The following is a 16313-nucleotide window of genomic DNA, read 5'->3' on the forward strand; positions in this document are numbered from 1 at the left end:
CCTATTTAAAGACTGTTACATGAGTAGTTACAGTACACGAGTATGGTGGCACAAAATAAAACGTGGTGATTTTTTAAGTAGATAAAAAATTAGAACTTTATTTTATGGCGGAAGACCACTAGTTTGCAATACTTTGACCTCAGTAACATCATCACTCCCCCTCTCACTGAGTTTGAGCAAGAGGGGGGAGTTCACAGGAGTGATGATTAATATTGAAAAACGGTGTCGTTTTCCTTTAAATGAAACATAATTTCCTAAGCTTTGAAACAACCACCTATGAGCAATAACCATTTGTACTAACAACACAAATGGAGACCATAAAATCAGTCATAAGGGAAACATTTTAAAATTGAGATTTTTACATCATTTGTACCTCATCATATATTGTCAGGATAGGACAATATTTTGCCGAGATACAATTGTTTGAAAATCTGTAATCGGGTGCAAAAACTCTAAATATTGAAAAAAATTCCTTTTAAAGTCCCCGTGAACTGGAAGTTGCGATCGACTTTACTTCCGGGTTGTGACGTATTTCCAAGTGAAACAGAAAATCACGTGAGTGAAATTGTGGCCGTGGCTTGTGTTTTACTCTGTGCTTTGATTGGATATAGAAAAGTAGGAGTTTCATATAAAAATGGAACTGGCTGCAGACTGACAGCTGGATGGGCGGAGTGAACGGATGCTCCCAGGTGAAAAAATAGTACAATTCCATATTGTACTTAAAGTGCTCTATTTTCACACACTAATTTTGTACTGAAAGGCACGGAGTGCACAATGTTTGAAAGTCAATGTTGATATTTGAAATCACCTAAACATACACGCCCCTACCCCAATAGAATCTGGACCTTCTTTTGATAGACCCGCCCCACACATACGCAACCCCGCCAAGGATGCCAGTTAGTAGACACGCTCCTTACTGCTGATTGGCTACAAGTGTACTTTGGTAATTGGCCCAACTCCCTTTTCCAAAGTGTATTTTGAAACATTGTGCACTCCGCCTTTAATATACTAAAAATTCTTCTTAACTCTTTCTCTGCCAGTTTTTTTTTTATTGCCAGCCAGCGCCAGCATTTTTATTGAATTCCACAAAAGTTTAATGCCTTCCAGAAAATGTTCTTCTTTAGGTTTAGGTTTGTAGGTTTTTTCAAAAATACCACATTTTGAGTAAAAAGCTTTGCGTTTTTGTGAAGGACTTTTGATAGAGATCAGATTCAGAACGATCATTAAAACATACACTGAGTTTGAACTGTTTGCCCTAAGGGGATACTTATAATCTCTTTTTTAAAAAATTTATTTAGTTTACACATACAAAGATGGCTTTAAGTTTTAGGTACTACAAGTGGTACCTAAATACATTTTTTAAATACATTTTAGTTCATTTTCATGGTGTCTCAAAATAGCACGGATATGTACACTTAGAGGTTTTTAAGATTATCTTAAGAAGTACTAAAGAAGAATTTTTAGTATATTAAGTACAAAAATAGTGCGCAAAAAGAGCACTTTAAGTACACTATGGAAGTGTACTTCTTTTTCACCTGGGCTCCTCCCCACGCCGTCTAACTGACGTCATCAGAGATTGATCGCCACAAGAGGGCGGAAGCACATTTTTAGATTTTGATTAAAGTTTATAAGGACACATGAATAAAAAAATAATAATAACCAACACGGATAAATTGTTTCTAATAAACGCTGCAATATTACATAAAAAAATAAGAATTGTCATGTTAAAATCTAGTTCATATTATATGTTAATGCCTCTCATATTGTTGATTATGACATTTAACTTTTCCGACACTGTCTTTCTCTCCCCGTCTGTGTACCTTAGGCTGTGCGCTCTCTGAAGGAGACTATGGAGGACTGTTGGGATCAGGATGCAGAGGCTCGTCTGACAGCGCAGTGTGCAGAAGAGCGTATTGCAGAACTGCTGCTAATCTGGGAGCGAAACAAACCCGTCAGTCCAACCATCAATCCCATGAGCACTGCACTGCAGAATGAGAGGTTTGACTGCATCTTTCACGGTCTCATAGCTCCTTCAGGCTCGGCTTGAAAAAATTAGGCACCTGTGTTTTTGTTATTGTACATTCATTGTTGTTTTTGCTTTGGGCTGTCAGTCTACCAGTAACATTTTTGAGTCCAATCTTGTCTGGATAAACCGGTCGATGGTCCAGCTTTGAGCTGTGATGACAAAACATTGTTTGTAATTCAAATAAGTTCACTGTCTCTTATCAGTTTTGACCACTGTTCTTTCTATGTTCTTGCAGAAACCTCACCCACAGTCGCCGAGCTCCCAAAATGGGCTCTTATTCAGATTACTCTTCATCCTCATACATCGAGGATCACGAGGGAATGGTGAAAAACCCCCCAGGTGATGTCTCCACATCTGGCACCTCCTCTGTGGGGGGATCGGGTGTGAGTGGAATCAGCAGTGGCGTTCCGGTCCCAGGAGAGAAGAACAGAAACTCTATAAACTACGAGAGGCAGCAGGCTCAGGCCCAAGCCCGGCTGCCCAGCCCAGAAACCAGCGGTGCGAGTCTGTCCACCACGACCACCACGACAGGCCTCACGCCAAGCACGATCATGACCACCATCTCCGAATCAGGCCACTCTGAGGACACAGGAGCTGGGGGAAGTGTACCAGTGTGCCTTCAGCTCACAGAGGAAGACCTGGAGACCACCAAACTGGACCCCAAGGAGGTGGACAAAAACCTGAAGGAAAGCTCAGATGAGAACCTGATGGAGCATTCGCAGAAGCAGTTCAGTGCTCCTGATCCGCTCAGTTCGGGCAGTTCCAGCCTTTTGTACCCATTGATCAAACTCGCCGCGGAAGTGACCGGAGGGTCTGGAGCAGGCAGTCAAGGGGATTTCGGGGCGATGGGCGATGCTCCCGCAGCCATGTTCCCTCTGCCCAAACAGCAGAACCTCCCTAAGCGTCCCACCAGCCTGCCTCTCAATACCAAAAACCCCAGTAGGGAGTCCTCATTGACACGGTTGAAGTTCGGCAAGCACAAGTCCAACCTGAAGCAGGTGGAGACGGGCGTAGCGAAGATGAACACGGTCGTGGCCGCGGAGCCACACTTGGTCACCGTCACCAACAACGGGCCCAGCGTCCGTAGCGGCGTGGGGGTCGTCGTCGTTAACGGATACGGAGGGGGCAGTGGCGTAGGCTCCTCTGAGGAATTTGGGAATACAAACCTAGCTGGGCCGCAGGGTGATGGTGGAGCCTCTCTGCTTCAGAGTCAGCTGAGCGGTGAAGACAGTCGGCTCAACATCAACATTAACTCCAGCCCCGATGAACACGAACCTCTGCTAAGGAGAGAGCAGCCTGCGGCACGAGACCATTCTGGCCGCACCAATTCAAATAACAACAACAGCAACATCCGTACAACCGCCTCCGCCACGATGGGTTGTGATCATGCGTTACCTCCTGGAGAGGGGCAGATGGAGACTTTAGTCTGCCCTCCAGCAGCGCCAGACGGACGAGATGGGGTTCCACGGAGACAGCCTAAACCCAGGAGACCCGAGCGGCCAAACTCACTGGATCTGTCAACCAGCTCCCAGGATTCTTCTGTTATGGGTAAGACCTCCTTGTAGCTTCTCTTAACTTTTTTTACATTTTCAGGCTCTGAAGTCACTTATTCTGTTCCAAACCCATTGAGACGTCTACCTAGACATAACAGCATCACACAATAAGAGTTCTAGCAAAACAAATACTGTAGGGAGTAATATTATGCCACTTTTACATTTCATGGTCCCTTAGAAAAGATGCGGTCATAATCAAAACATCTCACTAGCATTTAGAGCAAAACTACTCTTATGTAAAAGATAATATATAGGCAGAAATAATCCCCACAGTGTGAACAGGACCTGACATTTATTTATTTTATTTTGAACATGTAAATGCAATTTACAAAATAGAAAAATAGAAAGAAAAAAAAGGAAAACAAAACACATGGTAACAAAAATAAAAACTTGTTTTTTTTCCAGTAGCAAATATATAAAACATCTCAATTCACATGTCCAAAAGGGAGTAGGAAGAAGTACAACTTATGTACTTCTACCCCTTTAAATCCCTACTTTACTTTTTTTTTTTTTATAATCTGTAAATCTTCATGTTCACATACAAATATTACACATACACAATATTATTTATACACATATAAGTTATTACAAATATGTCTTTATACTTGACATTAACTCTTTCGCCGCCAGCGTTTTAAAAAAAAGTTGCCAGCCAGCGCCAGCGTTTTTCATGATTTTCACAAAAGTTTAATGCCTTCCAGATAATGTTCTTCTTTAAATATATAAACATACAATATACCAAATGAAAGAACAGACCCTCTGCTTTCAAACTAAAAAAAACGTTTCATCCTACCTTCAGTAGTTATTTTATAATCAGCTTTTGAATATGGGTAGGTTTCTGCAAAAACACCACATTTTGAGCAAAAAGCAGAGATAATTCCATTTTTGTGACGGTCTTTTCATAGAGATCCGATTCAGAGCGATCTTTAAAACAGACACGGACATGCAGCAGCTTGCCATAGGGCAATTCTTCCGGGTTTAAAAAGTTGCATAAGGATAATAGCAGTATTGCGGAAAGCCAGAAATACTCGTCATTGGCAGGGAAGCGTTTTCTCTTGATTGACAAGATATCTCGTCAATGGCGGTGAAAGAGTTAAGCAAGGGTCTTGTAAAATGTACCTCTAAAAATGGTATTTGGACCAGCCCTACTTTAGTGTGATAGTAGGGTTTAAAAGGCTTATTTTAGGATAACATCCGGCTGCCTGTACATTATCCCACTTATTACACAGCTATTAACCTCAGAAGTATCAGAAATATTTTATTTCCTCATTTGTAATGAATCCAGACCTTCTGCGTGGAAAACCGTTTTTTTTTTTTTTAAGATAAGAGAAGACATTCAAATGTCACAAACACACTATTTGGTTTAATCATGTAAATATAATGTACAATACAGTACTGTGCAAAAGTACTAGGCCATCATCACCAGCTTTGTTGTTTTAGCAAAGTTTTAATGTCCATCCATATTTATTTTTCACTCTTTTTTTAAAGATACAAACGGGAAATACAGGAAATATGTACACAAAATTAAAAACAAAACAATTTTCAGAACTAAATGTCTTCTTCAGGCATCAGTCAGTATTTAGTGTGACCTCTCTTGGCACGAAACACAGCTTTTTTGAGAAGACTGAAGTCCTGTAGTCATTCGATTACAATTAGAAATTAGGATTTAATTTCATTTAGGTTTAAGACAGGGGTGTCAAACATATGGCCCACAAAGGTGTCCAATCCGGCCTGCATGATGATTTATAAAGTTTTATTTAATATGAAATACATATTTTTAAAACCCTTTCAGGCGGGTGTCTAGTTCGTTTTTAAAATGAGAGACTTGCGGAAAGCAGCAAAACGCGAAACATAGACTAAACACAGTGCCCAAAAATCTTGCTGTTTTATTGTTACTGCTCCGCTAAAGAGCCACTGATTCCGGTGATCCACTTCGTGTTTTCCCGACCGCTCCGCAGCATCTCTGTGTTTATTTATTACAAATTTATTACAAATTCCTCTGCCATCTCTTTGTTTCTTTATTCCTATCACCATTTTCTTTTCATCGTGTCTGTCTGTCATTTCATGATCTTTCTTTCATGATCTTTTTTAAACGTTGTCTCTTTTTGATAACTGTTCCTCACTGACACATTTGTGACCCTGTCTGTGAATCCAGGTCACTAATGAAGAGATTAAGAGCATCAAAGTTTAATTTCACTCAATGATTTCAATCTTTGATATGACCTTACTCAGTCAATATTAAAGATATCCAGGTTGTATTTTCAGAGAATGTTTGTTACAATATGTACTTACTTATTCATTTAGCTGACGCTTTTTTCCAAAGCGACTTACAATTGCCATATATGTCAGAGGTCGCACGCCTCTGGAGCAACTAGGGGTTAAGTGTCTTGCTCAGGGACACAATGGTGTGTCACAGTGGATTCGAACCCGTGTCTCTCACACCAAAGGCGTGTGTCTTATCCACTGCGCCATCACCACCCCAGGATGATTTTATGTAGAAAATCTTATCCAAAGTGACATTAAAGGCACATCTGCTCAATATGTGTGTTCCCTGGGAATCAAACCCATGACCTTTGCGCTGCTAACGCAATGCTCTGAGCATCAGGAACTTATAAAAATGCATGCTTGTACTGGATGACCTGTGTTTTTATTTGTGTGTAGAGAGGCTTAGCCCACCTCACGGTCTTTAAGTAGGGTAAAGGAGTCAGTGTGCGTGTCAACACAGTCACAAACAATAACCACCCAAAAGAGAACGCCAGTCTGTTTTCCCATATGAGGTCACACTGTATCCTGCTTTGCCCAGCTGATCTCAAGCTAAATGATTCATAGAAAGAGAGATAAGTGTTAGCGCTCTCTCTCTCCTGATCTTTGTGGTCGAGTGTTTAGATGTGGAGAAGGAAGGAAATTCCTCAGGATTGATAAGAATCCAGAAAACATTCTGCCTCAGTTGGCAGCAGTGATAATGTGATGCTTGCAGGCAGATGTGAGTGCGATGGCGGGCCGATCGCTGTTAACAGGAACCCCTGGAGTAGACACTAAACAGGAAGAAGTAAAAACAAGTCGCCTTGTTTACATTTTGCATACGGACTCGACTGAATAATTCATACTGGAGTGATTACATAAATGTGTGAAAGGTCAACCACAAGTTTAAGTTTGCTGAAACACTACTCTGTGTTGCTTCATTAGGGTGGGATGTTTCGTACCGTGTCCTCAATTGCCATATTGCAACATTTTTATTGTTGTAATCGCAGATTTTTGTTCAAATATTAAATACTCAAAGTTTATATTCTTTTTTTTTCAGATGAAGCCGGGTCACAAGAGGGGAAAGCTGGATCGGCCGAGAAAATTAAGAAGCGCGTCAAGACGCCTTATTCTTTGAAAAGGTGGCGTCCTTCCACATGGGTCATCTCTAATGAAACGAGGGATGGAGAGGTAAACAACAATGGGCAAAACCTGCAGACAGCTGGAGGAAATCACGCCAGTTCTGGCCAATCAAAATCCAGCATTGCCGTGTTCCTGGTCAGTGGAGGAACTGCGACCTCCACTCGAACCTCTGATCCGCCTGATATGACTTGCCTGTGAATGTGTATCTGCAATGGAGGATGAACCCAGACTTTTGAAACCGGAGGGTTTATCTATGCTTTGTGCTCCAAGAACTGAGCGTGCTAATGATGGATAGAAATACGTAAATTGTTTTTGCAAAGCAGACTCTTGAAGGGACGTAACTTTGGCAAGCACTTAACATTGTGATATTGTCAAATTTCTCCAAGTTGTTTTGATGAAATCGCTATAAACTGAACCCAGCTATGCAGCAACATTGGCATAAAATGCTTCCATTGTTTTTTTCTTGTTCCTTTTACAATCGAGTATGATTGTTTTTATGGTTGCTTGATAATTTCTTTTTATTCGTTGCACTTTTTGTATGCAATCTTAATCACAGTTCATCGACCATCTTTAAAGGCTGGTCTCAAAACTGAAACGGAAACGACAATGTGTTGATTTTACAATCATAGTAGATCGGACGAATTTAAAAAAATTAAGTCGTTTTTTAAAAATCCGAAAAAAAGGCAGTGGTCAGGGTTTACTACATCTTATACCTTGTAACCTACCATACATTCATGTTTTGTATTTGTTGTATTCTGTGTAATCTTTTTTTTGTATCATATTTTGAAATGTGCAATAGACTTTAGCTTTGAGGTGCTCCATAAGACAATTTTCATTTCGCTTTGTATTTTTGCAGCATTTATTTTTATTTCTCTAGTTGGATATTTCAAACTTAATGCTGCGTTTAGCGGCAGCAATCCTGTGTGTCCGTTCGGCCACCCCGACTGCGTTTGAGAAACGTCGTCCAGATGACAATCCCAGACCTTGTGGACAATCCCATCAGTCTCGAAAAGTATACAACTTGTACTGGAAATGTATAATAATCGACGACTTCTCGCAAGCTTCAATGAGGGGACAGTAGGCTTTTTCTTTAACACTACGAGACACTCAACAATCCGGACTGTTTGTTGGAAATCACGTTCTCTGATGACACTGAATCCCTTCTCTGCACGCGCTCAGTGCAGTTACCTCTGATATAAGTGTATTTAAATGTGTATGTTTGTTTTCACAAAGTTAGCGTATAAGGATACTACGGCTTAATGGAGCACCACGGATCGCAGTTGTGGTGGGCAAGAAAAGTGAGATTTGCCACTTCCCATTGCTCTGTGTGTTTCAACTACCAATATTCGTTGAGAAAACCCATACATAAACCATCAAGACATTATGGGGTTCCCTGACAGAGATTAGCTAGGCCAGTGGTTCTCAAACTATTTCAGCGTGCGGCCCCCCTTGTGTACAGTGCATTCCTTTGCAGCCCCCCGAAAGAAAATTTATGACAAAAACAGTTCTAAAATGTAATATTTTAATTAATTAAATAAGATATTAAATTATACCCAGTAGTGCCTTTGGTTAGTTGGCTTATTATTTTTTAGGTTTAATTACACAGAATTCATGATAAATTAATGTATTTTAAAAAATGTCATAAAACTGGGGCCCCCCTGGCACCATCTCGCGGCCCCCAGCCCCCAGTTTGAAAACCACTGAGCTAGGCCTCAGTTTAATTAGGAAAATAACTAGTTTTAACAAACATGCCTTACTAAAAACATAACTTTTTAGTGCATTTTGAGGCAAAACAAAGGGCACTGATATATTTTAAGATATGTCAGTACAAGTTGTTTTCAGTTTGGAAAGCTCTTACATTTATTTTAGTCTAGGACTAGTCTTAATCCCTGTCCGGGAAACCGCCTCTATATACTGTAACTACAGATGAAAGCATACAGCTTTTTCACTTTGATTTTAGCCTTTTCAAGATAAGCTCAATTCATGATAGTACTTTAACACATCATGGTTTTACTTTATGTTATTATTTCATCATTTTATTCTTTGTAAATCTTTAATTTATGTAGTGCCCAGGGCCAATCTTCAAGCTGCTCATGAAGTTTTATTATTCTTATGAAATCGAATCAGTAAAATGTTTATAATCACGTAAAATGATCGGAAAAAGAATGGCAATTTCATCAAATACGTTTTCAAGGCATATGTTATGTTGTTTATGTGCCGCTTAACATACAGTCTGCATTGCAGTACACTGTAAATGGTTTTGCAGTTGATGTGTGCCAGCCATAAGACGGGCCTCATATTTTACCCCACAATTGCTGCCTTTAAGGCTGGTGGTATGTGTGTTTGCAGTATTGTGGAAAACTATGGAGACGAGCCATTGGAATAATTACATAGTGATGAAGAAAATTCCCTCATAACCGGAGAAAGCACACGTGTTTAATTAGATAATGCTTACCCTGCATATGCCGTATTGCATTTCAATAATGAGTTTGGGGATTAACCATGATTTGGAACAAGCCAGCATTATCTTTGGACTTTGTACACTCCACATAGGGGAACTTTCCGAAGTCATCTGTTTTTTCCTCCTCATACTGACTTTTTGTCAGCAAATACTGTAAGAGTACACAGTGTAGTTCAGTTCGGCACACTTTCACTCGATGCTTTAGTCTGACTTTGTATATGTATGTATGTAATATAGGCTAACCTCTGTGGTGTAAATGTACAGTATCTGTCTATGATAGTGCATATGCATGCACGTATGCAGACTTCTCATCTGTCGCTTTGGGACCAAGAACAATGCTAAATCACTGTGATATTTATCTTAAGATAAACACAGTAACGTCAGACTGTTCCCAACTATAGGTTGACATTCAGGCTGTTCACCTTTGGAGTCGAACGGAATGAAAAAATAACCCAATGAAAAGAAAATCTGCAAATTTGAATTAAACGGATCGATTTATGAGTCAGAAAGGAAGGATATAGACCAAAGTGTAAAAGCTGGACTGTACTGTCTACGTGGAGAACGAGACTTGAGTTAAGTGTAGTTTGCTCAAGAGGGCTGTATATCTGCTACATACCGAAGTATGTTTACACCAGAGACATTGTCCAGTTTTACAGCACACTATTGACTATCAAAACCACTTAGACATAGTACTATACAAAAATATGTGCGGATATAAACCCAACATGCCTTGTATGTTTTTTTTTCTTGGTCTATTTTAAACCCAGTTTTAACCTAAATGCACAAAAAAAAACCTGTTATTGGTTAACTACTCAAGTTTAAGCATAGTAAAAATAAATACTGACAACATGTCCCATTTAAACACAAATTGTAAGTTGTAGTCTGGGGGTGTGTGTGAGAATGAATGAAAGACTGAAGGGTATGTGTCCATGAGCTGCTGTTTTCTTTATACTCTTGAGTTCACATTAAAGCTGATGGTTCAACGCCTACGAAGATGGTTGTTTAAAAAAAAGCCACTGACATGTTTTTTATTACAGCTTGTAAAGTAAGCACTTTGAGAACAAGAACAAATTATATCTCATGCTTTTAGTCTATTCAGAAATGTTTTAAATGCCATTTAGAAAATAAAGCTTGCTGTACAACCCTGCATTACTCAGTTGATTAAAGATTATATTAATGAAAACCTGCATGTGAGGTCAAGTAGTCATTTCTTTCCACCTGTCTGGTACAAAATGCACATTTTCAAGGTAAAGCATGTTCAGTTTATTGAGTGGCCACATGAGGGTGTTAAAGGCAACCATATTATCAAGACCATAAACACGTGTCTCACACAACAGTTTCCATTCATGGATGAGTGCAAGTTTTCATTAAAATAAAAGTGTACTTTGTAGTGTGCACACTTTTAGATATAATTTTATAATCGATACACATACAAACACATGTTGCTCTTAATACAAGGCACTGTTCAACAAAACAATAAAAAGAGGATTCATTCGTTATAATTTGTAATGAACAATTACGGTAAAATTATTTAAAATAAATGTGATCCTCTCTGATGCTTTATAAATTTAAATGATATGAATATGTTCTTGTTTTTAATATCATCAATATGTCTATAATATGATTAATTTTACGGAATTAAAGGGATCCACTTTCTGGCCAATCAGAAGTTATAAGGGAAGCGCGAACAGCCAATCAGAGGCGAGGAGGCAGAGCACCGGATCGAGTTGACGCGGTGCGTGGCTCTGACTCTCCTCAGTTTAACAGTGAACGTTTCAACTGCGGTAGTCACGACCGGCTGCGCAAAAAATAAGCGGATAACAAACATTATATGGAGTGACGAGCGGCATTCGCCACCTCAGATAGACTTTACCGTATGTTTAAAGTGTTTATGTTGAGTTTTGTGTCACTTACGAGCGAACATCATGTCTCAGCGAGTTCGCAAAAACGGCTCTCCGACGTCCAGCTGTAACGTTACCGGAGTGACCACGGGGAGCCCGACCGGATCCGCGGGGATCAGCGCCGCCGGAGTAGGTTTACTGGGTCGCCTGCTGCCTATGAAAGCCACTGTTCCCTTCCAGCTAAAACCGCAGACACAGCACCCTCTACAGACACGAACGGTCCTCTCCACCGGTAACGGTAAATGCCTCAGCAGCGGATGTGATCCACCCGGAACCCACAGCCGGAGCCCCACGCGATCACTTTCTTCTTCGGGTGCCTCAAACGTTTCTCCTGTCACGTGCAGTTCTTCAGCGCCGTGTCCACAGTGCATCACATCCACAGTGTCTTCATCATCAAGAACTAGCCCCGTTATCTCTGTTCACGCGACGAACCCGAGAGCACCACCTGTGACATGCGCATCATCACCCTACCCGGGTGTGCATGCCACCCAGTGCTGTTCATCCTCCCTGATCAACTCCATTTCGGACAGTTCAGCCCCTCTTAACTCTAATATATCAACCTCTCCGTCTTCGTCCTCCTCGTGGTCCTGCGGGCATAGGGCCAAATCCCAGCAGCCCCCTGATCATGACAGACTCTCTCCAGACTCCCAGAGCTCCAGCTCACCTGTCTACAGAGGTAATCAATGGTATCTTTGTGAAAGTCTAGGCCTAATGTTTATGTTATATTACTGTTACTGTGGAAAACACAAAGTCTGGTTTGAGGTGTAATTTCAGGAGACTTTAGGTTTTTTATTGACAGGATTGTTCACCTGACATTGTCACGTTCTGCCATTGTTTCTGGAGATGCAATAGAAACCCATGGAAGTCATCAGATCACAGCTTCTCAAATTCCACGTCAGTCATACATACTTGTGCGCATAAAAGGTCACATACAGAGCATTTCATTCAATGATTTGAGTAACTAATACAGGTGTGTATTTACATACTGTATACCTGTGTATGTATGGACAGTTGGGTGTCATTCTTGCAGAATATGATATCTTAATCTTTTAGGAAAGATTAAAGGAGTTATATAAATAGCATTTTTTTTCTTAGGACTACACTAATCAAACTATTTAAGATAACAGGTGTTTATATACATTACACATTATAGAATCATACCTGAAATGACAAAAATAACCCAGTTCAAAAGTTTGCATACCCTTGATTCTTAATACTGTCTGTTGGACCTGGATGATCAACAATTGTTTTTGTTTTGTGACAGTTTCTTGTCACAATACTCAAGGTCCTGCACATTGTTTTCATTTGCTGCATCTGCATATTTTACCAATTTTCAACAGTGACTATGATGTTCAGAAACTAAAAAAAGTTAGAGAATCCCATACACAACTATATTAAAACCTGCTAACATTCGTTGATGCAACATGATGATGAGAGGTTAATGAAAACTTTTAAAAATTACGTTTGACCCCAACTGTACATACATAATGCATATAAACTGTGTATATACATAGACACACACCTATGGTTTCTCGTTATCTTAGAAACCTTATGTCAAATATGTAAAAGATTTCTGCTAAAATGCTTGACATTAGCTGTAGACTAATATAAAGTTTATGACCGTTATTTTATTTATGATTTGGACAAGAGAAGCAGCCAACACGTACCCTGCATGCATGGAAACTTTTTCACTAACCTCATGACGCTGATGGAGAGAATGCCCAGAAGGTGCAGAGCTGTAATCTAGGAAAACAGTGGTTACTATGAAAAGCTCAAATGTATAGACATATACTGTATGCAATCTGATGTGAAAACGTTTCGGATGGATCATTCACAGAATAGTTTATGGAGGGCTGACTGGAGAGAAGACCAGACGTGCTGCTGTGGTTTGAGGTGGCTGCTCCAGAGGCTTTACTTTGTTGCCGACTGGAATGCAAGGCAAATGTTTGGTGGCCAGTCGCTGGTTTGACTTTCTGACTGTCAAAAGTTTATTTTCTGATCAGTTTGCCAGAGAGGGTTGAGCCGCAGTTTAGTTACAGTAACACAGTGTTTCCCACAGGATTTTGAGGAGACTGTGGTGGTGATGACGTCACCCGCTTATTAGCATATATGTGACGTCATCATGTTGTGTTTGATCTAGTGTTGGCACCTGAAATATGTTTCACTTCTACTCTTTGATCTGTATCTGTATCTGTATTTGATCTGTATTATATATCAAATTATATTTTTAGCCGAATTAAGCTGTTTTAAATGGTGAAATAAAAATGTAAATGGGAATCATGAAAATTCTATTTGTGGGGGCCAGTGTTGATTCTATGGTGGGCCACCACAAATAAATCAATGTATGGGAAACACTGGTAACAGTTAGAACTGGCTTTGTGACGACTACCACATATCCAAAAATGCACTTTCTGCAAAAAAGAAAGTTTAAGGGAATGCAAAATTATTTTTGCAGATTTTTACTACAACTTTACTTGTAAGTTGCTTATTGACATTTTTATTTAGGTGTTGTTAATAGGGTTAGTCTATGTAAAAAAAAGAAAGCATACTTGCAGCATAATCGTATTTGATAGACTATGCACACTGCCAAAAATAAATAGTCAAAATATGTACCCCAACTGTCAATGTGGGTCTATACCCTTTTAAAAAGTACCGCTTTGGACATAAAGAGATATCGATATCAAAGATTAGTACCTGAAATATGCATATTGGTATCTCAAAGGCACACATTGGGCCTTTTGTCCCCAGTGACCGCTGAAGTGCATATTTTGACAGTTTCTTCTAACATAAACTTATTTGTATCTATAATGATATAACCGTATTAGTATTCACAGCAGTAGTAACAGGGACATTTCACAAGTCTTTTTTAAGATGTAAAATATATCATTGGTGTCCCCAGAGTACATGTGAAGTTTTACCTCAAAATAGCATAAAGATAAATTATTTTAACATTTTAAAATTGCCACTTGTAGGTGTGAGCAGAAATGTGCCGTTTTTGGGTGTGTCCTTTAAAATGCAAATAATCTGATCTTTGCACTACATGGCAGTGCCGTGGTGGGATAGTGCAGATTAAGGGGTTGTATTATCCCCTCCTTACATCAGAAGGGGAGCTAAATTTCAATGACCTATTTTTTCACATGCTTGCAGAGAATGGTTTTTAAAACTAAGTTACTGGTTTGATCTTTTTCACATTTTCTAGGTTAATAGAAGCACTGGTGACCCAATTACAGCACTTAAACATGGAAAAAGTGTCCCCTTTAACACATGGAGTATCAGATTCAATGCTGTATGTTATTTTAAACGACTATAAATCCTGAATATTCAGGACAGCTTTTTGCATATGCTATGTAGCAGGGCCTTTATTAGTCTAGTAATTTCCCATGATTCACTTAGAGACCCTTCAGTCAGAGGTAATCTATTTTTTTATGTTCCTGTGTTGTTTTTTTAGCCCGAAATGACACGATCATTTTCAAGGGAAACCTGATGCTGGGTCAACATTTCACACGGGGACAGACACTTGTTGGAATGTTTCTGTGATTACTGTTTATAGTCTCTTAAACCATGTCTTTCCTTTTTCACTGTATCCTATTAAAAACACTCCGCTGTGGTATGTCCAGTCATTTTCCAGATCACCAGATTTGTCTGAGATCCCCTAATAGCACTGAGAAAGAGAGCAAAAGAGCAGAGTAAAATCAGCGATAGAGAGCGGGTCAGGTGTCCTTTTAACATTATCCAAATGTGAAGTAGTTTTCTTTGAATGCATTTCCCTTTTTAAATGTGCAAAACTACATATTTTCAAAACAGACCACACTTTAAACTTGGGATGGGCCGATACAATATTCAGTATCGATATTGGTCCGGTATTGGCCAAAATGGCAGGATCGAATATTTTAGAATTCGAGGAGTACAATCCGATCCAATACCAACACGGACCTTGTCATGGCAACTTGGTATAGAGCGCGACTTGTTGAGCAACATGAATTTACGCAAAGTTGCACTTTAAATTGTCCAAAGTTACACCTTAAATTTCATTTTTAATTTTTGTGCTGACTAACTAAAACTATTGTTAATAGTCTGTTTGAAACATTTAAATAACAATGAAGCAGAAGTATTGCACAATGTTTCATTGAGTCTTGAATTTGCACAGTCATTTGTTGCACAGTAAAACGTTTGAGTTCTGTTGCTCTGTTTAAGCTTTTTTATGGCTAACAAATGTGTTATTTGTAGCTTAATTGAATAAAAGGGCGATAGAGATGGTATTGGATCTGTATCAACCAGGCTTGTGCACAATTCAAAATTTCAGAATTGGTCTCCATTCAATTCATGAATTGGAATTTGAATTGAATTGACTCCGCCCTACATGAAGTTGAATTGGAATGACAGGAAGTGGAATTAAATTTATGGCAATTCAAAGAAATTCCACAGTCACACAACAAAAAAAGAATCTCGCATACATTCAGTGTAAGGAAAGTTACTTTTGAAAATTGTTTGGCAACAATTTTAAATACTTGGTTAAAGTAAAGCATTCTGTGAATTGAAGTCATGTTCCATCGTGTTCCATAAAATTACAATTACAAAATAATCAAACTTAATTATTTGTTATGTGATTAGAGTTTTTAACATTAATTGCTGGGGGAAAACATTTCCTGTTAAAGGAATATTCCATTTTCTTAAAAGAAAAATCCAGATAATTTACTCACCACCATGTCAACCAAAATGTTGATGTCTTTCTTTGTTCAGTCCAGAAGAAATTATGTTTTTTGAGGAAAACATTGCAGGATTTTTCTCATTTTAATGGACCAACATTTAATACTTAACTCAACACTTAACAGTTTTTTTCAACGGAGTTTCAAAGGACTATAAACGATCCCAAATGAGGCATAAGGGTCTTATCTAGCAATACGATTGTCATTTTTGACAAGAAAAATAAAAAATATGTACTTTTAAACCACAACTTTTCGTCAAGTCCAGCGCGACCTAACGTAAAA

General features: G+C 39.1%; 2 protein-coding genes across 2 annotated transcripts in view; both read left to right on the top strand.

The window, feature by feature from the left end:
* The window catches only part of bmpr2b (bone morphogenetic protein receptor, type II b (serine/threonine kinase)), a 112627-nt gene extending 104464 nt beyond the window's left edge, over positions 1-8163 (top strand). Inside the window, exons 11-13 of the mRNA XM_065249074.2 lie at positions 1826-1998; positions 2262-3574; positions 6881-8163. Of these exons, the coding sequence (XP_065105146.1) occupies positions 1826-1998; positions 2262-3574; positions 6881-7161 (1767 nt within the window). The 3' untranslated portion in view covers positions 7162-8163. The remainder of the gene's footprint in view (positions 1-1825; positions 1999-2261; positions 3575-6880) is intronic.
* Positions 8164-11108: 2945 nt separating this feature from the next.
* The window catches only part of fam117bb (family with sequence similarity 117 member Bb), a 58962-nt gene continuing 53757 nt past the window's right edge, over positions 11109-16313 (top strand). The window contains exon 1 of the mRNA XM_065292834.2: positions 11109-12001. Within this exon, the coding sequence (XP_065148906.2) occupies positions 11350-12001 (652 nt within the window). The 5' untranslated portion in view covers positions 11109-11349. The remainder of the gene's footprint in view (positions 12002-16313) is intronic.

The sequence above is a fragment of the Paramisgurnus dabryanus genome, chromosome 15 (assembly GCF_030506205.2).
Source record: "Paramisgurnus dabryanus chromosome 15, PD_genome_1.1, whole genome shotgun sequence".
Lineage (NCBI taxonomy): Eukaryota > Metazoa > Chordata > Actinopteri > Cypriniformes > Cobitidae > Paramisgurnus > Paramisgurnus dabryanus.